At 40.9% G+C, this 27,307-nt stretch overlaps 2 protein-coding genes across 13 annotated transcripts in view; one reads left to right on the forward strand and one right to left on the reverse strand.

Annotated features, from left to right (window-relative positions):
• DOCK1 (dedicator of cytokinesis 1) overlaps nucleotides 1-27,307 on the reverse strand; it is a 508,395-nt gene that overhangs the window by 270,585 nt on the left and 210,503 nt on the right. The window lies entirely within an intron of this gene.
• The window catches only part of INSYN2A (inhibitory synaptic factor 2A), a 138,223-nt gene continuing 116,657 nt past the window's right edge, over nucleotides 5,742-27,307 (forward strand). For 5 of the 11 annotated variants that reach the window (XR_007245250.1, XR_007245251.1, XM_048505447.1 and 2 more), the window contains exons 1-2: nucleotides 5,742-6,369; nucleotides 20,660-20,741. Coding sequence is in view for 7 of the 11 variants with exons in the window: in XM_048505447.1 (XP_048361404.1) it covers nucleotides 20,672-20,741 (70 nt within the window). In the remaining 4 variants the exon portion in view is untranslated. Of the gene's footprint in view, nucleotides 6,370-6,894; nucleotides 6,975-20,659; nucleotides 20,742-27,307 lie in introns of those variants that run through there. The other 6 variants (XR_007245252.1, XM_048505452.1, XR_007245253.1 and 3 more) reach the window with 5 other exon arrangements.

The following is a 27,307-nucleotide window of genomic DNA, read 5'->3' on the forward strand; positions in this document are numbered from 1 at the left end:
AATATGCTATGAGGGAAGACAGAAGGGTGTTAGAAAAGTGGTCAAACAGGGAGTCCAAATATACTGGAATAGAATGAATCATTTGAAAAAAAGGAGATGCTATGGACAAAGGAACACAAGGCATCTGGACCTGAAGGGTTCTGTTGGCTGGGGGTGGGGATGGGCAAAGAATCATAGCATTGCTATGATCTCAGGAGTCATATATTTTTAATTCAGGGAATTATGAACATTAAAGCACAGGCTTTTATTTCACACCTTATAGCTAAACACTACTTTGCCCACTATATTCTAAACATGATTCTGGAGAACTCAGGAAACTTATCCCATAGTACTGGAGTGACAAAATATTACTGGATTGTCTGACTGTCTTCATTAAATACACTGCAAGCAGAAATCCATTAACTTCATGAATTGCCTTTTTTGTCTCTATACAGATGTAACAGTGCAATACAAAAGGCATGTAGGCTGCATGAATAGAGACTTCGGATTAAGTTCTTAGGAAGAACAGATTTAATTTACTAGAAAACAAATATGTTTAACTTTAGCAAACATGTGTAACAAAAAAAACTTACACACAAACTTATATTTATACCCCAAGCCAAAATTCATCTATCTTGATGTTTAAAAGATGTCCTGAAACAGATTTTTTTTTTTGCAGTGAAAACTCATTTGGGCTTCACAGTACTCAAAAAAGTTATTTTCACAAAATAACCACATTAGAAATAACATTTTTTTTAAATCTGAGAAATTTTTCTATCCCCAAATACAGCTCTCTCTCTCTCTCTCTCTCGGGGAAGCATATAAGAAGGAGTCTTAAGGAGGACCTGTCTTTCACCAAAGACTTAAAAAATGCTTCTCTGGAACAGTATTTTATAGACTTGGGTTTGAAATAGGATTTACTGGGTGGGGTAAAAAGTCATCCCAGTGTAAAATCAGTAGGATTATGATGCTTTTGGTTTACGACAAGGAAACTATATGTAGTAAATCCTAAAAGGACAAAATTATAGAGCCTCTTCTCTAAGTAATCTGCCCCAAAAAGTGAAACTGTGGTGAGAAATACATCCCAAAAACCAATTAATATTTTTCTTGTTATGGAAATGCATGAATTAGGAAGGAGAAAAAAAAGGGAACCAATTATATAAATCAGCCATTTTTATCAATTTTATGATAACATTTACTAACTACCAAACATTTTGTCAAAAGCATTTTATTTTTACCCCCATAGCACTCCAAACTGGAGAACCAAAAAGCTACAGAAAATTGCGAACGCTCTACAAACCCTGTGGATACAAGAACTCATGAAGCTGCCTTATATGGAGTCTAGACTGTTGATTTGTTAAAGTAAGCCTTGTCTACTCTGACTGGCAAAAGCTCTCTAAAGGTTCAGGCCAAGGTCTTTCCCATCACCTACTAACTGATGGTTTCAACTTGAGATTGATCCTGGGTCTTCTGCATGCAAAGCAGGTGCTCCAACACAGCACCATGGTCTCAACCATTGGATACAGCGCCCAATCTTACATACATGGACTTCAATATTATGAAGTCTATTTGGACTATTTGATAAACAAGCAAGAGATTACAGAATTCCAGCAAAACAATGAACATGTTAAACAAAGTTTTAGCACACGAAAAGTATGAAAAAATTTAAGGTATCCAGTTGTGCCACCTACATGTGATACTAGTATTTTTTCCCCTCAGACTAAAGAAATACAGTAAAAAAATCACTGTTGACACTGTCAGAGCTATTAATATAATACACTAACACGCAATTTAAAAATTCAGTAAGCCAATATCTGGTTTTGTTTTACATTATCAAATTTCACTCATTCACTTACCTGGAATTGGGCAAACATGTTTCTTGTACATTAAATTGGTCAGTGGCCCTGAAAATTGATGTTGCTTTACAGTTTGGTTTACTTGAACTATATAATAATAACTGTATGCTTCCCATATTCACTCCTGCTTTTTGCCTGTGGCATAGCAGAATGTAGAAGCTAATCGCAAGCTTCTATCTTAATAGGGAAGGTGACTGTGGTGGAAGGATTGATTTGATGAGGTTTCAGCCCTATGATTCACTAGAAGTTCCATAAAGTGAACTCTCATTATGTCACATAATTTTGTGTGTGTGTTCTAAATAGCACTTAGGAAGATAGGGTATGCAGATGAGTGGAATATACTTTATAGGCAAGAGGATGGAAATTACAGCACTTAGTTCCAATTAACTGTGAAAGACTAGTGGGAACTCGCTAGGACTTGATGGACACATCTCATTTTCCCAACCCCCACTATTTCCTCTTTCAAAAAAGCCCCCATAGCCTCTTCTGTTTTCCTGCTTATTTCTTTCCTTGATTAGGATTGTCAGTTACAGGTTGAGAAATTTCTGGAGATCTAGGGGTGAAGCCGAAGGGAGGGGGGGGGCAAGGTTTTGGGAAGGATGTAGCCTCAACAAGCCACACAGTCTATCTTCCAAAGCAGCCATTTTCTTCAGGGTAACTGATTGGTGTCATCTGGACAACAGATGCAATTTCAGGTGACTTCCACCTGGTTAGTAATCTTTGTTCCCATGGAGCAAATGGCTGAAGTTTAGACAGTGAAGTTTATAGCATTGTACCCTTTAGAGATCCCTACTCTCCACAAAATCCACCTTTTTCAGTCTCCACCCTCCTAATCTCTTACAATTCCTAACCTGGAGTGGTAACTGTAACTCCTTCCTACTCAACAGCCAAACTAGCTTCATCTGCCCCTCTGTCTTAAGCTCTCCTCCCTCCAGCAGCTTCTACATAGGTAAACTGACTCTGTTGTATGATGCTGGACACTGGAACAGCCCACCTGCATGGCATGGAACCCTCAAATATTTGTGGGATGGCACCTCACATTCCTTTGTATTTTGCTACCCACACTATTTCTCTTTTCTGTCGTCTTGGCAACACCCATATCTTTTCACCTTTCCCTGCCTCATTCATTCCACATTCTCTGACAAATCTATCTTTATTTGTCTTCCATTTTCAGCTATATTTTTATTTATTTCACGTATACCTCACCTTTCTCCAGCGAGCTTACATCCTTTTTATCCACACAACAACCTTGTGAGGCTGGTTAGGCTGAATATGTGTGACTGGCTCAAAATTGCCCAATGAACTTCTACAGTCAGATGGAGATTCAAACCGGGGACTCCCAGAACATCCTCTGAAGCTCTAACTGCTACACCACACTGGCTTTCATATGGTAGCTGCAGTGGAACAGGAGCAAGCAGACTGGCCTGGTTAAATCATGCAAGTTGGGTAATATCACATCATCTAGATTCTAGTGGTTGCTGCTAAGCCTGTGGTTGCCAACCTCCAGGTGGAAGCTGGAGCTCCCCCAGAATTACAACTGAATTCCAGAAAACAGTGATCTGGTGAAAATGGCTGCTTTGGAAGATGGACTCTATGGCATTGTACTCTACTGAGGCCTCTTCCTTCACTAAACCCTGCCCCCTTCAGTCTTCATCACAAAATTTCCAGGAATTTGACAACCCTAGTCTGGCCTGGCCCCAATGATTTCTCCCTCGAATGCCAAAATATGCCTGGAAAGGGTTCTTCCCCTCCCACTTTTTTTTTTACTGCCAGAACCAAGCCTTGGAATGCTGCAAATGTCTAGTAACACTCACTGACAGAATCAGCTGCTCAAAGCTACAGGGGGCTTCATTTTTCAATTTTTAAAAATCCCCAATGTATTTTAACTAAAAAAAATTTCTGCAAACTCAGGGCCCTTTTCAGATTTGTAGAAAGATCTGTCTTGCTCGGGCACAGCTTCAGTCATTGGATTTAGGCATCCAAAGATTAGGCCAACTTTGCTATTAGAATATGAGACCTCAGAGGCGGAGCTCTGATGGGACGGAGGTGTGGCGAGGGCGTTTCCGGGGTGTGGCCATGGCAGGGGCGGAGGACACACCAGCCCACCAGGCGCGTTTCCCCCTTGGTCTGTCCCTGTGAGACCTACAAGAAACTTGTGAATATGACTCGGCAGAGGTTCCCTGTTTCCAGCAGCATGTTAAGACTTGTGTTGATATGCAGAAATGGGTTATAAAGTGAACTAAAAACTGCCACTAAAGAGTTTGGAAAATTATTATGGAAAAACTACCAGCTTGTTTTTGCTGTCAAGTTACATCTGACATGTTGATCCCCTGGTAGGGTTTTCAAGGCAAGAATGTTCAGTGTTATTGTGACTACTTCTTCCTGCTACAGCGGAAAGTCTCTCCAAACATTAGTTAGGATTACCTTAGGGTTGGGCCAACTTACCTGATCTGAGTAGATATCTAATAATGGGATGACATATGTCTTTAATACGTGATCTGCCATCACCTAATATCATAACACACATGACATGATATGTCTTGGAGACCAACCACAAGAACAACAGCACAGATGACTGCTGCCACAGAGCATGAGGACTAGAGCATTAATGCTAGCAACCTAGCAATTGCCCAACAGTTTGCCATCAGAAGAAGAAGAGGAGGAGGAGGAGTAGTTTGGATTTATATCCCCCTTTCTCTCCTATAGGAGACTCAAAAGGGCTTACAATCTCCTTGCCCTTCCCCCCTCACAACAAACACCCTGTGAGGTGGGTGGGGCTGAGAGAGCTCTGAAAAGCTGTGACTAGGTCAAGGTCACCCAGCTGGCGTGTGTGGGAGTGCACAGGTTAATCTGAATTCCCCGGATAAACCTCCACAGCTCAGGCAGCAGATCTGGGAATCAAACCTGGTTCCTCCAGATCAGAGTGCACCTGCTCTTGACCTTCTACGCCACTGCTGCTCCCTGCAGAGCACATAGGTAGAAAAATATATGCATGCACATGTACATGGGTAATTTAAAGAATCAGGACTGATGAATCTCCTCAACTCCATCAACAGCCAGTATTAATAAGCAAAAAAAAGTACTGGTAGCAATCTTCTGATGATGGTCTCACAATAATTAGACGTTTGAACAGCAGAAAAGTAATACAAAACCCTCCCCCTTTCTACAAGCAAATTTTATTTATTCAAGATGCACTATGAATAACACTCAATCCAACTTAAACAGTCTTAAGCAGTGCTTAATAATATCTTATTAAATATTTCTAAATACATAAGTTCAGGATCCTGCTACTTGTCTATCAAACTATGGCAGCAAAGAGCCTTACAGGAAAATCAAAGGTAGCCTGGGCAGGTCCCTTCTGCTTTGGAGTTTTTAAATGCACTGCGAGAATGCACATGCACTAACATGCCCTTCACCCCCTTCTCTCTTACAGCTAGCATTAGGGGAGGGCCTTCCAGATGAGCAGATGGTTTTTGTCCCCCTTTCCTTTTATAGAAAAACGACTACAAAACCATATGCGGTTTGCCCTTTGCACAGAAATCAGTACTACATTGTAAACGCCCTGAAAATTCGACACTACTCCACTTTCATCCTGTACCAGCATCTAGAATTCAAGGGCCCCAGAACATGGATTTTGCCGTCCAATGTGCAAAATAGAGTCAAGAGTCTCCTCCCCGCACACACCTTTGAAGGTGCCGAAGAAGCTGCCATGTGACTCCTCCAGTCTGTGTTGTGACTGGTGTTCCCTCTCTCCGTTCCTCCCCTCTTTCTGAGCGCCCATTTATGCTCAGAACTGGGAGCCAAACTCAACAAGTTCTGCATCGGAGGGAACCCGCGGACTCTCCCTAGCGGAGAGCGCGCGCCAGTTCCGCCTCTCCTCCGGCGAGAGAGAGGCACACACGCGCGCGCGCGCTCGCACGCACACACGACCCAAGCGCCAGCAAAGCAGCACGCGCGCCTTTCCCCTCATGCATTTCCAAAAGTAGCAAGGAATTGAGCTTGCCCGAATCCTCCGCCCGCAAGCCAGGACGGCTACAGAGTATGCTTCAAAGTGAACAGGTCGGGAGTCTGGGTTTGAAACGGCGGCCGCTTGAAAGAGTCCTGCCACCCCCCTCTTCAGCTTTCGCCCCATAGCAGCCTCTTTTTCTGTGTGCCCCCCCCCCCCTCCGCTTTATCGGATCTGATATCTCATGGAAGGCAAGTGCAGTAAATGAGGACATTTTCAAGACTGCGCGACTGCTGCTGTTGCTCTGACAATTGCCCTCCAGTCACGGCTGAATTAATATTTCGCTGCGAAATCTAACGAGGAGGAAGAGGAGGCGGTCAGTGGTGGTGGTCGGGGGTGACCCAAGTCTCCGGGAAGGGGCTCTCACCCCAGCTCAAAAAAAAAAACCTTTGGTGTTATCTTGCAGCAGATGCTCTTGCAAGAGTGGATCGTTGGTCTGCAAGCTTGCAGAAGTGAGCCGGGAGAGATGCATCATCGCAAAGGAACAACTGAACAGCCCGTGACTGATTTGTAAGGCAACGTAGTAAGGTAAGCATCGCCCTGCAAATCAAGCCCGGGTTTGTGTGAAAACTGCACAGGCTGCCCCTAAATTTCGGAGGAATCCGCGAGCATCTCTCGCTGGAAGGGGCTTCCTGCAAGCCGTGAGTTACCATGGCTGCCTCATTAAAACTTCGCTGGCAGAAGTGTGAGCAAATATGAGAAGCGTATTTTAAAAAAGAGAGAGAGAGAGAGGAGGGAGGGAGTGGGGTCGTGTTATGCAATAGTACGTGGCTGCCTAGAAACGCTATTGCATCTTATAACTTTCACTACAGACGGGCGGGGAGAGGCGAGCGGAAGAGGGAGGCTGGGAAAATACCACTCCACATGTTAGCCTTGCAGCCTTCTAGAAAAATACCATCCAGCTTTCCCGGGTCACTCGCTACTAGTTACGGGAAACTGCTGAGGTCCGCCAGTGTTGCTGCTGGTGGCCCCCCCCCCCCCCCCCTGCTTTTTGCAAGTAACTACTCCAGGTCATTGACAGGGTTGCTTTGAAGATTATTATACCCACCCACCCTCCTCCGGAGACGAGATGGCAATTAGATCTACCCCTGCCTCATGGTAAAGGAGACTACTACAAGCAGATTTCCTTGCCAGTAAGTTGCAGTGCAGTGGAATATTTCATCACCCCCCCCCCCCCCCGCAATATATCTGTATCTACCTGGCACTAGTTAGGGGCTTAAAGCTGTTGAAATTGTGGAAGGGGGGGGGGGGGAGGGCCTGTCTTGAAATGAAATGTTCTTAGTTAACGCTAACCTTGCTCCACTATGTCCCCGTGTAACACGTTTAAATTAGGAAGCCCTACTCTGCTGCATCAGGGGAACAACCTAAAAGGGCAATAGCGCACCTCCAAAGTCAAAGAGACCAGCTCGTTGGGACTTGGATCCTGCTGCCTCATTCTGGGGGTGGGGGAGGATTTTCCACCTTGCGTCTTTAGCATTGGAATAAAAATCCTCTCTTGTGATCTCAGCCTCTCCACTAAATAAAATGCAGGCTCAAGCTCCAATAATGCAACAGAGATTACAGTTTGCCAGCCAGGACTAGGTGGGGGAGATGAAAGGTAAGCCCCTGCCCATTCTTTGCAACCTGGAAAAAGGCAACAAAATGTTCCATCTGTGCCCCCGCATCCCAAGGGGTTTGTTCCCAAAGCACAGCAACCCCTCTGCTTGTACTCCCAAAAGCTAGACCAGGGGCTGATGCGCTTTAAATTCGACCTTGCCTGTCTAAACAGCTTAAATCCTATGTAAGGCTGGTTGAGAGTATTTAACTCCTTGGGAGCTGGAATTAGGAAGTTTGGAAGGACCCATTCTCCCTTCAGGAAGACAGGGACATATTGTGATACAATAAGGCTAAAACCTTAGCAAAGCACAGAAAGCAGTGGTGTACAGGTGCCCTCTGTTCCTTATGATTTTGCAGTCCAGCAAAGATACTTTATATTCTGTCCCTCATATTCTGTGCATATCAAGGTTAAAATCAAGATGCTGGCTGAACGGCTGCCAGCAGAAATCACATGATGTGACCGATCCACATATTGCACACACTCAGTGTATTTTAAGCAAGCTATCATAGTCACAAATTGTCTAGTAAAAAAACTCATCATAAAATCAAAAAAGATTCTCACAGTGCTGTCCTAAACAGAGTTACAGCCTTTTGAGTTCATTGACTTCAATTGATTTAGAAAGGTGTAGGTCAGCTTTGGGCTGCACCATAAAGTACTTGCTTTTCCCATCTACTTTTTCCAAGTTGGAAATAAAGCTTGTTGTCTTTTTACTATCAATTCTGTATTGCATAAAAGCAGCACTAATAAGTTAAAGCCATTTAGTTATAAATGAACAATTAGGCATTTGGACAATTATTACTAAACTGAAACATCAGTAATCATATGGTGTTTCGCAGATGTTTTAAGATTACTGCTTACGCATTGTTTACTTACTTTTAAAAAACATAGTGCATAACACATTTATGCTTTCCAGTATTAGAATTAAACTGATTTAACCTTTGTGTTATTGAAATGTGCTTTACTGTGGCTCTCAGTGTAGCCTTGATAAAAATGAAGAGAAGATATCATACCACTTCATTTTAAATGTTCTGAAGGAAGCTAATAGCCCTTTCAGGAAGTAGGCATCTGTTTCATATGGCTACATGGACAAATATTCTGTTGGATAAGGAGATTTACAATAATCAATACAGAAACCAGTATTTACTGATAAGGGGGTGAAGAAGGGATGATGCTTAACGTTCAGTGCACAGGTTTGTGCATTAAGCTAACATGCAACCACTTTAGCAGAATGACCTTTGCATTTTGCAAGTTAACCAACAAGTACATCATTTAGTACCATTCCAATCACAATCAGGCCCAAGCAATCAGTAGCAGAACATGTCAGCAAAGCAATGACATGTGGTCATCATCAGAGAAGTAATATTTCCAGGAACTTGGAAGTCATGCAGAAATCTTGAGCTTTTATCTCCTCCCACCCCTGTTCTTAGGAGAACGAACAGAACTTTTGAAAAACACTTCTTCTTCTAATACGTGTGTATAAAATGGCAGATAAAATTACATTCCGAATATTTTTGAGTGAAAACATCACTTTATTTGTAAATGCAATTACAAATATAGTTTATGCTGGAGATGGAACTACATTGTTTCCCTGGAATGTTCCTTAATTCATCCTTGTTTTTGCCAGTTGGTGGCAAAAAGAAAAGTGGAAAATAGAAATCTTCAACTCTGTACAAACAAAAGTTTTACTACCTATGCACAGAAAGTATAGACTGGATCCAAGCCTGATTTTTTGCTTCTTTAAAGTACTTCCACAAATGGGTATATTTTTGTCAGTCACCTTACAATTACTGACCTACTTCCCACCACACATGGTTGCTCAAGTTCCTCTGACTCACAAGAACAGCATTGTCAGCAAGTTCATTGGAATCAGCAGGAAAAAAGAGGCAGGAAAGATCCATTAGCAAAGTTCTCTGATCGTACCTTGGATTCAGCCCCATGAGTCAGTTTCAGCACTGTGATATGCAGAAACATCCTTTTTCTTGAGATAACAGGAAAGAGAGAAGGCTCAGAAAATCCCTGTAATTAAGCAGTAGCAATACAGTTGGATATTACATTTTATAACATGGTTGATGAGTTTGACATCGCAGCATTACACCTAGGCTCATTCCGCACATGCAGAATAATGCACTTTCAAATTGCTTTCAGTGCCCTTTGAAGCTGTGCGGAATGGCAAAATCCACTTGCAAACAGTTGTGAAAGTGGCTTGAAAACGTATTATTTTGCGTGTGCGGAAGGTGCCCTAGTCTTGGTAACTCCAAGTAGGCAAAGCGAGCCATTATTATTTTTGTATATACATCTGCATCTCAGTAAAAAATATGTTATTGAAACTAGTAGCATAGCTCACATTCTTCTTTAATTAATTTAATTTATTGCCTGCCGTCTTAAAACAGATTATGAAGTATGAAGATTAATGATTAATCAGGATCAGGATCATCAAGAGTTTGTTATTCTGGATGTCCATTTTAGAATGTATGGCTTTAAAGAAAGCCCCTCAATTTCAATTCATAATCCATTGGTTTGTTCTTTGACAGTGTGTCTGCTTTTCTAAACACTCATCAGAAGATGGAAGCATCTCAGGCACATGACCCGCAAAGGGTCAAGAGTTTGTTTTATCAAGGTTTTGCCACAATCTTGCAGGAGCAATATGCTTGGCAACTCCCATACTGCACTTCCTCACCTGAGGGAGGTCTGCATTTTGCAGTATAGCCCTCAAGGGTGTTGTTTGCCTTATTATCCAATCAAACGCTGTAGCCATTCTGACATCACCCATGTTAACACTTTGGAATCTTGGATGTAAGAGTCTTGCAGAAGTTCAAACGGGCTGTTCAACAGCCTCATTTTAAAACTAATTTAAAGGTATTTCTTTATTTTACAAGTGTTTTCTTCAGTTTCTCCTGTTATTGTCATTTATGACAAGCCAGTTGGAGATGGGAGAGAAGAACATAATCCCTACTAAACCCATTTCTGTCACTGTAGGCAATTGCCCTGTTGCTTGAAAATTCAAAGCCTGCTAGAAAACAACATATTTAAAAAGGCACTTTACCAAAGAACATGAAAATTACGTTAGATAACTGCCCTGAGTTGCAACCAACCCAGGCACTGAAGTGTAATACTTAACACACACACAAAAATCTGTACTTTGGAATGTAAGCATTTACTCTTACAAAGATACTGATCTGTGAAATCACAGAGCAATTCCAAAAATTTATTAGTCCAGATAGGGGCATCTCTAAGGAACAGTAAACTTCAGAGTTCACAGTATAACGCTGCAGACCACACTTGCTAATGGCATGTGTTATTTATGTTAACACATCCTGAAATTCTGTAGAAACATCACATAAGGTGTTGAGAACAGGTACAGCAATAATAAATCACTAATCCTAAATCCTCCGATTTGCTTTAAGTAGCTATTTAGATCCTGGATTGTAATCTGCAATGTAATCACTTACATAGTGATGTTGAGAACTTCAAGCCAGAGTGGGCTAGATCATATGGAAGAGTTGAATCTCTACCATCGAAGCTCATGGTGTTACTTTGGTTCTGTTATTATCTCAGCTTAATCTACACCACAAGGTTGTTGTAAGAAAATGGAGGAAAGGAGAATAGTGTTGTCAGCTGCTTTTAAGTTCCACTTGGCAGAAAGTGGGATATAAATAAAGTGGGATTGAAATAAATATTCAGGGCAGTACTGTCACCCTTCAGGGCCTTCTGTACAACATGAACAGTAACATGAAGATGCAAATAAAATAAACACAGTATTAGATGACAACATGCCAGGTTACAAGTAATTTGATATTCAAATTTACATACTTTGAAGTCTTCAAATCCATTATTAATTATGCAGAGCATGATCAGATGGGTTTTTGTGCAGTGTCAGTACTGTGTAGCTTATTTACTGGGCAGTTCACAGCTTTCAGAAAGCAATAATACTATAGCACAAAAAGTAATCAGTTGCTTTAAAAATGAACCACATATTTTAGATACACAAAACAATTTGACTGCCAAAGTAAAATATTCTTTTTGTGGCCATACTTTTGCATAATATCCTCCTGGTATATTATTTGAGTTTTACAAATGCGAATGTGGTTTTCCTTTATCAGTATTACTGATCAACCAACAACATCAAAGCAGCTGGTTCCAATTTACATTTACTAAAAAATCTTCTATGCTACCATATGGGACTACATCACCAATAGACATGGACTGGAATACATCCAAATCCTTTTGTTGGACGATTCTTTAATAACTAGAGAGGCATTGTTTACATCAGGGAAGTATTTCAGAAATGGCTAATACACACATGCATATGCACTGCTTGATGTCTCATTACAATGACAATGATTGGGATGTCTCAATGGTTTGCAGTTGGATACGTGAAATGCCTCCATTAAATAGCCAGAGTTTAAAGAACTCTGAAGCTTTATAGAAACTGTCTGTTGTGACCGTTTCATACGTGAACATTTTCCCTTGTTGATGCAGTCATCAGGTGCTATATGAATTTACCCCAAAACAGGTGGAAAACATATAAAAGCCTGAAAAATACATATTAAAAAGTAATATCTAGCCATATTTCCCCAAATAAATTGCATAAAATAGAATTCAATGTAAATTGATAAAACAATGTAAAGATAGCATACAACATGATACTCAGTGTTTTCTGGAAACCCTCAATCATATCTCATTACATTTGTAAGATGAGGTGTTTGTAAGGCTTAAGTAAATTATAAAACACTTTATAAACAAACTACCAACTGAGCAAGTGGCATAACAAACATTTTACATTATCTAATTCAGTAATATGCAAAGTGTTGCAACGACAAACCCTCAACCAATGGGCATGGAGGACTGTCCTGTGTTCAAGGACTGCCCATTGGTTCATGGTTCATCGTCATGACCAAAACAGCGACATGCTGGCTGGCCTCCTTGCCCACCAGCACCTTCTCCAACCACCCTTCCTCCGACCCAAACAAAAATCCCACCAGAGCAGTGATGGGAAGCAGCCCACCTGTGGGGCCCAACAGTGCCTCCCCCTTCCCTCTACCCTGAAGATACAATCCAGTCTGTTGGAGCAGAGGAAGAAAGCTGCCCTCCCTGCTGAGTCTACCAGTGACATTCCAACCAACGCCCCTTGTAGGGAGGCTGGCAGTAAGCTGATCTCCATGCCAGGCCTGACAACAACACTTCCCTGCCCAGCCTCCATCTACCCCAAGCCCCTGCGGGTCCTGGCAGAAGCCTCCCACCCATTACCCCACCTGCATCTTCCACTTCCCCAGCCTTCTACAAGTCCTCCAGGCCAGTCTTCCAGAACTCTTCCTATTCCCCCATGCATTCTCCACCCACCAAAACCTAAGCCGCCCCACTAGAACAGGGGCAGCAAACCTCCCCATGCACCTCCCCCCTAAACCCAAGCTCCCACAGGTCCTGACAGAAGCCCCTACCATTCCCCCCACATCTCTCACCCTCCCCAAACCAAGCCATCTCGCTACAAGCCCTCCCCATTTTTCCGCGCAACCTCAACCCACCAAAAAACCAAACCATGCTGCCAGGACACACTGCCACGCTCTCCTGCTTGGCCTGCCATAACCCCTCCTCACTCAAAATTTTCCTTACCTCAGTCTTTATTTGACTTTTCTGTTTTTTTTTAAGCAAACATTATTTTTGTTTAATTTATTTGCATTCTGCCTTTCTCCCCAATGGACCCCCAAAGTGGCTTATGTTGTTCTTTTCTCTGCCATTTTGACCTCAGAACAACACTCCGAGGCAGGTTAGTCTGAGAGAAAGAAAGCTCCAAACCACTATACCATATTGGCTCTCAGTTGTCAACTGCTATGCAAAAAAGACGGAAAGAAAAAATAAAGCAAAGCTGTGACTTTCCCAAAATTTTTTATCCATTCCCATATAAAATAAAGTTTAGGACGTCTCCTCTCACCATAATAGTACAAAGGGGTTTTGATTTGTGCTACATTCTGGAAGATATTCTAGTTACATAGCTTTTCTTATCACAGTGGTGCTGTGAGATGAAAACAATACACTAATTTGCCTCTCCAATTCTTAGGGGGTAGAAAAGGGTTTTGGGACGTGTTGCATTACTAACTCACCTACTGTTTCACTTCAAAACACCAATTAATATAAACATCCAGCACAAAACACCCAATGTATATGTTACTACACTTCTGTCTAGAAACATCAGCTCATCATAACAGGGAAATGTATGGATCCATAGGTTGTGAGTTATCTATTCACAATCATATGACTCCAATTATACAGCTTGTGAGCAAGAGCACACCTCACTGAATAGATATTAACATGTGTGACCCTCTGGCAAGTATTAAATAACTGAATGGCTAATTCAAGATTCTTCTATTTATTTTAGCTTTGGTGATAATAACTTCTTAATTATTCTATCTATATTCACAAATTCGTAAAACAATGCTTACAGAAAATGTTCTCTGTGGTTGCCTCTCAGCTACTACATTTTGTTAAGAGGAAACTTAGCAATATTACAACAAAGATCATCTTCACAGCACTGTAGACTCTCTCTCAACATTTTAGTGACTTAGATTACATTTTGTCTAACCAAGAATTAAGGTTATATAGTTTATTAGGCTTGAGTATTAATAGCTATGGGCTTATGTTGGATAAACAAGTCCAATTTATTTATGTTTGTCTATCGTGTCCTTTCAGGAATAGGAGTTAAATGCAGTATGGAAAAATACATATGAAAGACTCATAGAAGTTCCCATGATTTTTTTCCTCGAGAAGATAGAATTTTGTAAATAAAGTTCACATTTTATAAACATGCTGAAATTAAACTCTTGGTTAGTGATAATACAGTAAACACTCAAATGGATCAGACAAACAATTCAGTATGTCTTTGGAAAGCTCACAGATAGGATTTACAGGCAAACAATATTTCGAGCAGACGTGTAAGCCTCAGGAACAAAATGGAGCCATAAAAACAGAGCAGCGGCAAGAATGCTGAGCAGATTTGTGAGGTTTGGGTTCTCATCCCAGCTCAGCCTTGAAGTCAGTAAGTCACCATCTCACAGCATATAACCTACATCTGCTCCTTGAAGAAAGGGCAAGATATAAAAGTAATAATAAAACAGTTGTGCCGTAAAAGGCTTTATCCTCTGTCTTGGGCCATCCTCTGGAGAGCAATGAGTCTTCAGGGGATGAGCAGAGCCCAGTAAGCCCAGACCAGGTTGGGAACCAACAAGGGCTGGGCTTGGAGCAGCCAGGGCCCCTGTAGGTTTTACAGGGTGAACAACAGGCAGGTCAAAACTCAGAGCCAGAAGTGCCTGCAGAAGCAGCTCCCTGATATCTCTGCCTGGCAGCAAAAGTTGGGACATCCTCTAAGCTGTGTGAATCCAGACCCTTCTGTTTTCTAAGTTTCTCATAGCAAGTCTGCAGTCTTTGCTGTACAAGCCTGATTGCTAGAAACCTGCCATTTCCCAGTTACAACTATTTCATATTAGAGACCTTTTTTTTTGCAAACCTAAAGATTCAATGATAGCTTGAGCATATTGTACTTACAGAAGCTTTTAGAACCACAAATATTAACCGACATGCGGAGATCCACTTTTAATAAAGAGAGAAGAAACAAGCAAGAGAAAAAGCTGGTATGAATTCTTATGTGCAATTACTACATACTCTGATACAGGCAGATGTTGGAGAAAACACATACCACTGAGGACCCTTTAGTTGTTCTACCAGCCGTTTGAAACCTGACTATGCACAAGTGGCTCCCATAAGGCTGGAAGAATATTTAAATAACTGAGATCATGTGGGCTGGGCTTGTAGATCTATCCCAAGATGTTAACAGCCACTCAAAGAAATGCTGCTTGAAAGACCTGCATAGTTGGGTCCAAACCACACAGGTGGGTTATTTTAAATTTTTTCCCCAGTTGAACACAAGCTGTTCAGGGATAAATGGTTCCCAATGTAGCTGAAAGAACTTCTGAAGGACACCCAAACCAGCAGCAGATCATAGCAAACAAGCATTTCTTTTATGAAAAAAATGTTCATGCAACTTTGTGTTGATTCCCTCCCCTGCAGTTAGTTGTCTCTTCCTTTTCTGAGAATATTATGATCAGTCTTTTGCTGGTTCTTTTAAGGCTGTTCTGAGATGGCTTGTCACTTTTAGTTTTATGGAGAGTTAGCCCTTGGGTTATTTTTTTCATGTAATTTATGTATTTTTCTTTTTGCTGTTTTAGGAATAGTTAAAGCCACACCACAATATTACAGTATTGTTGATAGTTAAATAAATAAATGTGTAATTAAATAAATAACTGTGATGAAACATTTCAGCAAGAAATTTTAAAGGAAGTACTGCCTTCCCCAGCATTTAAAAGTTCAGAGTCATAAATTGAACAATTAAATACACATCTAGCAGTTTCATGTGCTTTTAAAAATAGGTTGCTTCTATGCATATTTACTCTGAAACAATTCCCATTGTTCACTGGGCATTACTTCCTGGTAAGTGTGCATAGGAAAGCTAAATCAGAAAAGTATTAATTTCTGGCACAGGAAATAATGATTTACAATGATACAATACTTGCAGAAAATGGACACAAGAAAACAAGCCTGACATTAAATACTTTTGACAGCACATTTCAACATCAGAACAATTTCCAGTTCAACCATGTAAAAGCCTCCACTAGAAACTTACCATAGATTTTGTCTAATTTTAAAAAGTAAAGCCTCTAGCAATCTGCCAAAAGCTGAAATGGAAGTAGCAGGAAAAAAGATTATCCTGAACTCGCAACTCTTAACACATAATTCTACTGTTATACCAACAGGATTTGATCCAAAACTGAATGTATTTGAGCACAATTCTAAATATACCTTTAGTGCAGAACTCTAAAATCACAGACAAATAAACACACAAAGCTGCCTTATACTGGGTTGATCAGTGTCAGTATTATCTGTTCTAATTGGCAATGGGTTTCAGTTGAGGCCTTTCAGTTGACCTATTACCTGATCCATTTAACTGGAGATAGGAGTGATTCAGCCTAACACTTTCTAGATGCAAAACAGATGCCCTACCACTGAGCCACAGTTTCTTCTCTAGATGTTCATCTACAATATTACAGTGATTTTTTTAATAATATGAGTCTTGTTTTATATGTCTAGGATTAAAACATTTCAGAGTAGTCAAAACTTTACATAAGCAACAAATAGGCTAGAGTAAGCTCAATGAAATTAAACTAGCTTTGAGGTTTGAAAGCTAGATCATATGTAGACAATCATTTTTTATATTTAACATTACAAAGTTCACTGGCATTCTGATCAGTCAATATGTGTTGCAATAATAGTATTGAAAATGGATATATGTTATAGATATATATCGACCTGTGGCATTCTACCGAGTTCCATCTTATCTTCCATGCTATTTAATGTCTATATGATTATATATGCTGTATAGTATCAGATCATCAGGAGATAATGGCTGTGGTGTCACCAAGATGCAGATGTTATTTAGCCCTAACTTTCTTTTCCAGCCTTTCAGTGGCTTCATGTAGACAGTAGGATAATATGGAACTTAGTGGCACCACACAGGCCAATGGCCACTGGCAGAGCAGGAGCCCCCCCACCACGTTATCTTCTCTGACCAACCCCCAGACAGAACTCAAACAACTATAACATGGTACCCCTTAGTCCCAGTCCTGAGATGCAGCTCAGAAAGATACTATGCTCAATAGTATCAAAGGTTGTTGAGAAATCCAGCAGTATTAGTAGGGTCCCATTGCCCCCTGCGTAGATCTCACTAGAGATCATTATCCAAGATGACCAAAGCTGTTTCTGTTCTAAACACCAGTCTGGAGCCAGCCTAAAATAGGTACAGAACACGAGTCTCTTCCGAGAACTCCAGGAGCAGATTCTGATGTAAAAGTTGCTGTATCTGTGTTAAATATTGCTTTAGTACGTGGGGGAAAACTAGACATGGATGCAAACAGCTTAAATAAATGAACCAAACTGGCAATTAATGGTTTAATTATTGAATTATAGAGGACAATGCCCTTCTGTTAGGTTTTAAAATTAAAATATTTATGCTTTAGTTCACTAAATAATTTTTTTTTCAAATTGCTGGTCAAAGAGAAAGTTATTTGTGTTTAAGACCAAAACTCTTACTTAGCCATTATATCAATAAATGTGTGCTGTTGAAGAAAACACGAGTGTTTTGAAACAAGGCAAGCATGTTTTTCATAGTGTATAAATGAAACTGAAATATGATATACTGATTTGATCTGAATTACATGTCAGATGGATTGCATAAAGCCTCCATAGGTTTTACAACTCCTTAAAGATCACTTTGGTGTTTTAAATCCAGGTGTCATTCATGTTCTTGGCCCTGTATATAACAGAGCTCTTGCACAGCAGCATTTAAGATGATACTGACGTCTGTGTGATCTTTGCATCTATGGCTTTAGTCAAGCAACTCACCTGGAAGTTTTGAGAAAATATATAGCACAATTGGATATGTACCGTATTCAGGAAAAATGGGATGTTCACTATACCGAGGACTTAGCTTATGGTTATCTTCATAAACTACCATCAATACAGATAAGACAGACTCATCAGAGACTTGCTCATGGTCTCTCAGTTCGCTTAAATGCCCCTTTTTTATTTCCTAAGATTTATACATTTTCATAGACTCTAAAACCACACCTGTGTCTTTTTTGTACAATAAACTGTCATCTAAAGATCGTGTTACAGACTATATGAATCCTAACAAATGGCAAAAAATATTGTACTATGTATAATTTTTAGCCTTCTAGTTTCTATGGAGACAAGAGAAGGTTGAACTTAATGGAGAGTAGCTTTCCTATTTGGAGCAACAGGGCTTGGGATATTAAAGCGTGATATAAAATGGTGCAATATTCAGTATCAGCCACAAGGGGAGTCCAACTGGATTGAAAATACACAAAATAAAAACAGTTCAAGGCTGATACCACCTTCTTACAAAATAAATATAAAGGTTAAACTCCACACACGCTGCATAGATAAGCTATATCATTTTTAAAAATAAGAAGGGCCACTCTGCATTTGTGATCCATTAAAACAGCTGTGCTAATCAACAAGTGTCAGCAGCATACAATATGTTAACAATTTGTTCTGATGTGAATGTAGTTCTTTTTTCCGTATATATCTCGTCAAAAAAAGGTTTCCATGTGGAGTAGGTCAATCTTATCATATGCAAATAAACCCTTAAGTATTTGCTACCTGACAGATCAATATACTGATTTTAAGTAAAATGTAAGAACTTTTCTTAATCTATAATTAAGCACTCTCTGCTTCATCCGTTTTTCAAGGCTTTGCCTCTTTTCTTGATAACCAGCTTTGCTGATGCTTTTTTTTCTTGCCATCTGTTAATCTTGCTTCACTTTTTATTTGAGAAGATTGATTCACAATCTGATTCCTTTTCTGCTGCGTTTACCTCTAAAACATGCTTTCAAGCAGCATTAGTGTACATTAAATAAAGTTGTAATGAATTTAGGACTGACAAGTGCTGTAAAAATTAGAGTGATTCTCTCTTTCTAAGACTATGTATTGTGCCAACAAAAATGAACCTGAAATTTACAAGAAACGATAATGCCTGGTAATGACTTAGAAAGGCCTACTGTTATCTGAAAGACCTTATGTTAATCTGAGGGAATTATTTTTCTAATCTGTTTTATAAACCCAATTCATTCCAGATTGGAATAAATGGCCACATGCAGTCACATAGGTCTTGGACTGGAGACCCTTGTTAAAGATTTTGAAGATTCAAAGGTAACCTGGGAGTTAGTGAAGTGGTTAGCAGGAACTTTCTATATTCAGGCCCCTTTAGTACATAAGTAAGTAGTATTACAACTACTTGTTTCATAGTTTTGATTTACAACATTGGCTGCTTCAGCTGGGAGGGAAATGCAAAGCATTGACCAAAATTACTGCAGTATTATGAGCCTTGCTTCCAATATTGCCCGACTGGAACACCTGCTGAACTTCATACTGTAGATTGCATATTCACTCACTTCAGCTCTTGGCCTTATAGAGTCTGATCTGGAAAATATCTTCCTGCCATCCTTCATCTTGGAATAGGTATGGCCATTTTCAACATTGGCCCAGAGAACACTTGACTCAATTGTTGATTAAGCATTTATATTGCTTTCCAGCCTTCATGCCTTATAGAGATTTAAAATTAAACTAGATCATCTTCTCATCTTTTGTAATTGTTTACATAGAGAGGTTGGGAGATTCTGTCAGATAACCATGTGAAACAGCCAGTTTTATTACACACTGTAAATTTTAGGTGATGTGTAAGCAAGCCAGTCTGTTTTACTAAGTAAGCCAGCTGTTACACAGCAGGTTCCACTTGAAAATCTATCAGCCCTTCAGTGGATTGTCCTTTTACCTACTGAAAACACAAGATGATTAACATATGGATCACTGTCTGATAGTGCTTCAGTTTTCTCTTTTAGCAACTTAAAAAACCCTTAGTATGGGAACCTTCTTACATAGAAACTAACTTTAATTAAGTTACTTATTTAGGTACAAATGCAATTTCAAATAAAGATGATACACTTTCTCAAGAAATATATCTCATAAAACTCTCCTGTTCTTAGTGAAACAATCTGTAATTCCTAATAACTCTTCTTTCCAGCTCTAAAGTCCACTATTCATAAATGTGGTAAAAAGGTGTTTCTAAACAGCAACATATATTTAATTACCAGTTTACAACTACAAGTTATGAACTGAAGATAATTGGGGATGTGTGAAATTTCAGCACTATGACAAGTGGTTAAGTGAGCAGACAGCCCTCTACTACTTCTCCCGAATACTTATTTCAACTCTGTTTACATGCTGTTTTTAATATACCTTGTTAAAGGCTGGTTTGACTAATATATTTTTTTTTCATTTTAAATTTTAACAAACATTTACAGAACCCAGCTAATGGATCACTGAGCTACCATCTTGGATTTGTTTACTCAGTACTCATTTTAGATTCTAGTATGCAATTGCAGTAATCAAGTTGACCATGCATTTCTTTTTAATTCAGATATTCAAGGAAGAAAATGTCATAGAAAGGGCAAAGGACTTCACCTCTACTCCGTTCAAGGGAGGTTTAGTGTTGTCCCATTGGTGAATTTTGTCTTTGACTATGTGGATATACAAAGGATTTAAAGTCATCCCCCACAACATACTGCCTGTCAGTAACATACCATGTGTTAATTTTAGGCAAGTGGCAAGATGGCTAAAGGAACTGATAATGAGATGTGGAATCTTTCATCTCCAGCCTCACAATCTCTCAATGATGAAGGTGAGTGCCTCCATCAAGACCTCCGTAACTGTTGTTGGTAACATTACTTTTAAAAAGGGTAGATGTGATTTGCTGAAGATTCCAATTCAATTAAAATAATTACAGTCATCCCTTCCACATCCCGGGGGTTAGGGGCTGAGCATCCCCCACAATGTGCAAAACTGCATAAAGTTTTCCCCGCTTCTAGCTCAAGCTCTTTCTTCCTCCATCTTGCCCTTCATGTCATGCTTGCCTCTGTCAGCTCCCTCCAGCAGCCCTGCCACCTCCTCAGCCTTTTCCCCTCCCCTAGGCCTCCAGATGAGTGAGGCTCTGGGGTTGTGTTGGACGGTGACTTTCAACCAACGATCTGGAAAACTGATGTGGAAAGTGGCGATGTGGGAGGGATGACTAATGGGAAAATATCAGTTTACCATAAAAACATGTTGACATAAATCCATTAAAAACTGGTTAACAAGATTCAGCAGATCTTTACTATGTATATATAGTAGTTCTGCACAATCTACTCATTACAGACAAAATGTTAAAATTATGCATAAAATTGAATACAGATGTTTTTACTTGTCTATAAAAACCTTTGTCCTATCATCACAAACCTACCTCTAATGTGCTTCTAGAACTATGTTTGCCTATCTTAAAGTGAGATATATTCAGGTTCAAGACTATCTGAAGCAGCAACAATAGACTTTTTAAATTTCAAAATGTGCAGCACTAATTATAATGATCTCCTTCACACAATGAATAATGTAAACTCCCTAATGGAGTCTCCCTCTCTCATTATTTCATAAATTCCAGGGCTGAACCCTGATACTGAAAAAAGGGCCCAGTGACATCATATCAATTAGATCATATCCTTGTTCAGATTACTTGCTCCTATTTTTGCTGTAGATTGTATCTGTATACAGTCAACCTTACATGATATTCTCAAAGAAATAAAATTCAACTCCTGCAGTAGAGTGCAACATAAAGCATATTTAATTCCTAACTAATTCAACAGAATTGAAAGCTATTTAGTTTCCAGTGATTAACTGTTAAACAGTTTACATGCATAGTGGCCATTTTGTGTTTCTTTTAGCTCTTAACCTTTTTACCTTGTTACTTACTGACAATAGGTTGATGTTAGCACAGGTTTTTCCACTTAGAATTTACTAGAAAGAAATATACAAAAAGGAGTTTCTCTTACAGATCATAAAGGCTGAACTATCTATTTCCCATAGCAACTGAATCACTTAGTTGACAGGTTTGTATGGCAGTTGTTATTTTCAACATTGTACTGTCTGTCTAAACAGAGCATAATTTAGAAAAACCCCACAAATCTTGGTGTAATAAGAACAGGATGGAAGACTGCCAAAAGCCGTCATTGCCCCTTCTTTATCTTAACTGGAAACAACTCAATTATATGAAAACCAATACCATGACGTGGGTATCTTACTATATAATTGAGCAGTGTCTTCATGACAAAGAACCAGAAAAAGCAAAGGACTCTGGAAGATGTAGTCCAGAGGGTGAAATTTCTCATATACAGAGAAGCTGATAGGACTACAACTCTTAGGCCGTTTCTGCACGGAGGCGGAAGGGGTCGGGTCGGCGCAATCCACACTGACCCAACCCCTCTGGGACCGTTCACATGGACGGTCCCAGAAACGGCAGGGACGACAGCGCAGAGCTGCGCCGTCGTCAGAGCAACTCACCTGTCCTGCGGCCCTCCGGCGCGTTGCCGAGGCCAGGGGACAAGCCCCCCTGCCCTGCACGACCGCTCCAGGGTCGCAGGGCAAAGGGGGCGTGTCCCCAGGCCTCGGCAACGCGCCGGAGGGCCACAGGACAGGTGAGTCGCCCGGTCGGGGGTGGGAGGGAAGGCGCCTGAAAGCCGCTGCCGTTTGCACGGCCATGGCTCCAAGCCGGCGTTTCCCAACAACCTCGCTTGCCACCAGTCAGGCGGCGCGAGGGCGGCGAGGCTGCGCAGCAGCTGCGCCCCTGTGCGAATGGCTCCCTGGGAACGGCATTTTTGCTGTCCCCAGGACGCCATAAACCACCCGTGCGGAAAGGGTCCTAGACTCCTTCTCAGCTGGTAACACTTCTTAAAGCTCTGGGGTCCTTACATGGCTGTCCTATCCCTTGCCTAAGCCAAGTCAGTCAGCAGTGAGCCCAGTGCCAGCAGCCAGGACCTAACAGGCTACCTCACCCCAGGCTGCTTGAGAGGGGGAAGGCCTTGCCACACTTGGAATGGCTTCTTGAGGCAGTGAGTGGGGCTTTGAGGGGAAGAGGTCTCACGACAGCTACAAAGAGCAATCCAGGTAAACTAGTGAGAATTGGACTGGGGGATAGAGTTGGAGTAGGAGCAGAAAGAGAATGAGTGCTGGGGAAATGCAGAAAGAGAGAGATAGGGTAGGTGTCCATAAAGAGAGAAAAAAAACTGAGGTAGGGTTGCATAAACTTGGAAGTTCGAGAGCTGGAATAAGTAAGCAGACAGAGAGAGATGGCATAGGGGGGCAGAAATAGAGAGCTGGGGTAGCGAGCTAGAAAGAGAATTGATGTAGCTGGGCAGAATTAAGAGAAGATTAAGAGAAGGGGTGGCAAGATGGTGAGAGGCAGAGAAGAAAGGGGAAGAACAAGAAAAATGTAGCGGTAATGTCCTCTTGAGTCCCCACGTGAATTCCCAAGAGCCCTTTGTATTTTTTCACACTACTGACTTCCCATCTTCACAGGTACCTGCTGGCTTCCCCTTTCTACTAAGCCGAGATCCAGCTTTGCAAATGGGGAGGAGGTGATGCCTATGAAGATGGGGAGAAATCTCACCCTGCTGCCCCTCCTTGGCAAAGCTGGAGTGTTTGGGCAGGGTGCAATTTCAGTTTTTATGTCAGGTGCCATTTCCTGTAGATCTGCCCCATCCTGTCTCTTGCCCTGGGAGTATTAGTTTTCTATACCCCATTGTATTTTTTCACATAACGAGCTTTATTGCTAGTCATAAATAATGTAATAATTGGTTCACTGTATGCATTGTATATTTTCCCAGATTTTATTCAAGAACTTGTACCTCACTCACAGTTGATCAGGACAGTGTACAAGTTTATACTCCCAACAATCCTGGGAGATACTGTGAAGGATACCTGACAGCCTTTAACTTCGGAATCTCCCTCACATACACACAACAGACGTAGATGTAAGAGTAGTAGGAAAACTAATTCCTGAGTATCTCTGTTATTAATGGCATAACTTGAGTAAGGGCAAGGCAGGTGACACACTCATTTGCCTTGGATGCCCAACACTAAGGGGCACAGAGAAAGGGTATCATGACTAGGCTTGGTCAATACCCTAGAAATTCGGTAAAATTCAGATTGGGATTTATTCAGGCATAAAATTATCTGTATGCCCAAATAAGACAAGTGACATATTCAGATATACCTGAATATTTGGGTATACCCAAAAAATTAGGGTCCATCTGATTTTTTTAAAAAAAATTGGGGGGGGGGGTTGCATTTGTGCCTGCAGGGCGTGCATTTTTAAAGCTAGCAGCACCACAATTTCAGGGTCTCATTCGGATACTCTCCTGATGATACCACCTGAGTTTGGTGAAGTTTGGTTCAGGGGGTCCAAAGTTAGGGACCTCTAAAGGGGGTGCCCCATTCCCCATTGTTTCCAATGGGAGCTAACAGGAGATGGGGGCTAACAGTAGCTTTAAAAATGCAACCAATAGGAGAGAAGAGAGGTCCAGTAGAGTATAATACCATACACTACTCTCCAAAGCATCCATTTTCCTCCAGGGGAACTACAGTTGCCAACAACCAGGTGAGGGCTGGAGACAAACCCATAATTACAACTGCTCTTCAGATGACAGAGAGTTCCCCTGGAGAAAAATGGCTGCATTGGAAGATGAACTCTGTAGCCTTACACTCTGCTGAAGCTTCATCCTTCCCCATACCTTATTGTTTCAAGGCTCCGCCCCTACATCTCCAGAAATTTACTAACATGGAGCTGGCAAACCTAAGGAGAACTGAGTTCTGTTGTTGGGAGATCTAATGTGGTTCTGGGAGAAACTCTGCCACCTTTTCTGCTGGGCAGGTGGCAGGGGGTGGGGTGAGGAGCAGGCTGGGAAAACCTTCAACACTGCTGCTGCTTTGGGAAGGGGAAAGGAAAAAGGTGTAAGGCCAGAGGGGTGATGGGGGCATAAAATGAGAGGAATAGAAAGAGAGAAAAAGTGACAGACATGGAGGAGAGAGAGAGTAAGAAGGGGAGTGACAGAAGGGAATTAAGAGCAAGAGACTGAGAAAAGTAGGGGGAGAGGGTAGGAAGGAATGGAATAACTGCTCCCACAAGTTTCTTGCAGGTCCCCACTTGTAATTTCCAAATCTTTAATTTCTTATTCAAGCCGTACTTCAAAGAAACTACATCAAACACTACATCATTTCCTTGCCTACTATGACTGTTACATATCAATGTATCTTCCTTTGAACTGCATTGATACTGGGTTTCCTGAAGTCTTAAAACTGTCCAGAACACTGGGAGGTACCCAATAATTCCTTCCCACTAAGTGAATCATCTTTCTCTGCTGGTACAAAGTTCCTCAGATAGCAAAACAGAGTCTGTATCCAATCAAGTTTTTCAAGTGGTGGACAAATTAGGGGCAATTTGGAACAACTAGGCTTAGTGCCAGAGTATCTGCTTTGCATGCAGAAGATTTGGGGTTTATTCTGAAATCAACAGAATCAGGAAGTTTGCAGTGTAAAAGAACTACCTAAAACCCTGGGCAGACACCACTAGTGAGAGACAATGACACTGTTAAACCAATGTGTAAGGGAGTTTTATCTGTACCACATTGTTCTCTGTTCCCAGGTTCCCCTGAACCAACAGGGTGTGGGAACATAATGGGTTATGTGAGCAGAGGCCTGTTTGTGATTGGATATATCTCAATATGTTTTTGGGAAGAGAAATTACTTTATAAGAAGCTGCCCTCTATATCCTTCCTCTTACAGTTTACGAGAACAGTGACTTAGTTTGCCTTCACCACTCAAAATCCCTTTGTGTCTTCTGTAAAATGGGTACAATGTTTAGAGGTTTCTTGGGGATGTAAATAACTACATAATAGAAAATTCTGGTCAGCATAACAGGTAACTGTCAAATATAGTTATAAAAACTTAGATTACTGTGCTCACAAGTAGATATTTATGAATTCACCATTGAACATATAAACAGCCACTTGCTGAAACAAATGAAAACGTGAATTTGTGACTTTGGAAGGCAGCTTGGATATCAACATGACTTTTATATCAGCTAAAATAATTAATTTTGTGAACCCTGTACCTTTTGAGCTTATTCTCTTGGTTTGTGGACTAGGATCCAAGATATATTTTATCTTCAAGGCAAATAAAATGCTGGATAAACTTTCCAAGGCCGTAAGCAAGCACTAATTGGTTTGGCTTAGACAGGCATAACTAAAACCACTTCTTTCATTCCCTTTCCACTAGCAATTAATAATTCATTCTGTTAAAAAAACAAAAACGGTGTTCTCCATTCTTGTTCCATGGCAGGTGAGCTTTTGTTTTTATGTTCTCCTATCCTACTGCTTGGCCTAACCAGACGATTACAAGATAAGAAACTTCATTTTACACACATAACAGAGAAGGCCACCAGATGTTTTCTACCCATGTTCTAAGCTGCCACCCAAATTCCTTCAGATCCTGTTTTTTTGAAAATATCTTCCTTCCAGGAGTCCCCAAATCATCTTCATTGTAGTGAGTATGAGCCCCCCACTTTCTTGAGATACGAATTCTGGTCCCCTTTCCTCTAAGAGCTTCTCCTCCCTTCCTGGCATCTCACATCACTGAGAAGAATTTAATATGCAAGATGCCTTTTAAGCCATGACCATCCCTTCCTGCCTGAATGACTGGTGCAATGGGCAGTAATGACAGCAGCTTACACGCTGAATACTGCATTGAGAGGTGCTAGAAAAGAGGAGTCATGCATGTTTAGCAGTATGGTTTCTTGAGCTGTAAAAGGAAGGAAGTGGCAACAGCAGCTGCAGAGTTGGTTCAGTTAAAGCAAACTAGGATCAGTGTCTTCCCTCCCCCAGTCCATGTTTAGAAAAAAGGGAAAGAATATTCCATGTGGCACTACATTTCAGATAGGATCTCCAAAATGCAGTGCAATATACATGATCCCACCTTTTCCATGAGGCTGGCTTTGGGAAAGGGATTAGGCTTTTAAAACAGTTGTCTGGGAAGGTCAGCATAGAGTCAGATGAAATACAACCAGGGCCAAATGGTGGTGAACACCATGGAAGACAAACTACTACTGCTAGCCAGAAGTTGAGGATCCCTGCTTTCTGCCAAGAAGTCAACTGACTTGGCTTCAGGTTTCTTTATTTGTAATGCTTTATTTCTTTGGAAAGTGAAAGGAAAAACTACAAGTACCTTGATCCCATTTTCTAAATTGAACAGTGAAGTAAAATCAGAAAAATCTTGCTCTTCTAAATTTCAACTTTTTTTCCTCATTTACAATCTGCTCAAATACTTTAAGTAATGGACAAGAAATCAATCATGGCTGACTGCTCTCCTCATACAACCTGACACGGT

Source organism: Sphaerodactylus townsendi, linkage group LG08, assembly GCF_021028975.2.
Source record: "Sphaerodactylus townsendi isolate TG3544 linkage group LG08, MPM_Stown_v2.3, whole genome shotgun sequence".
Taxonomy (NCBI): domain Eukaryota; kingdom Metazoa; phylum Chordata; class Lepidosauria; order Squamata; family Sphaerodactylidae; genus Sphaerodactylus; species Sphaerodactylus townsendi.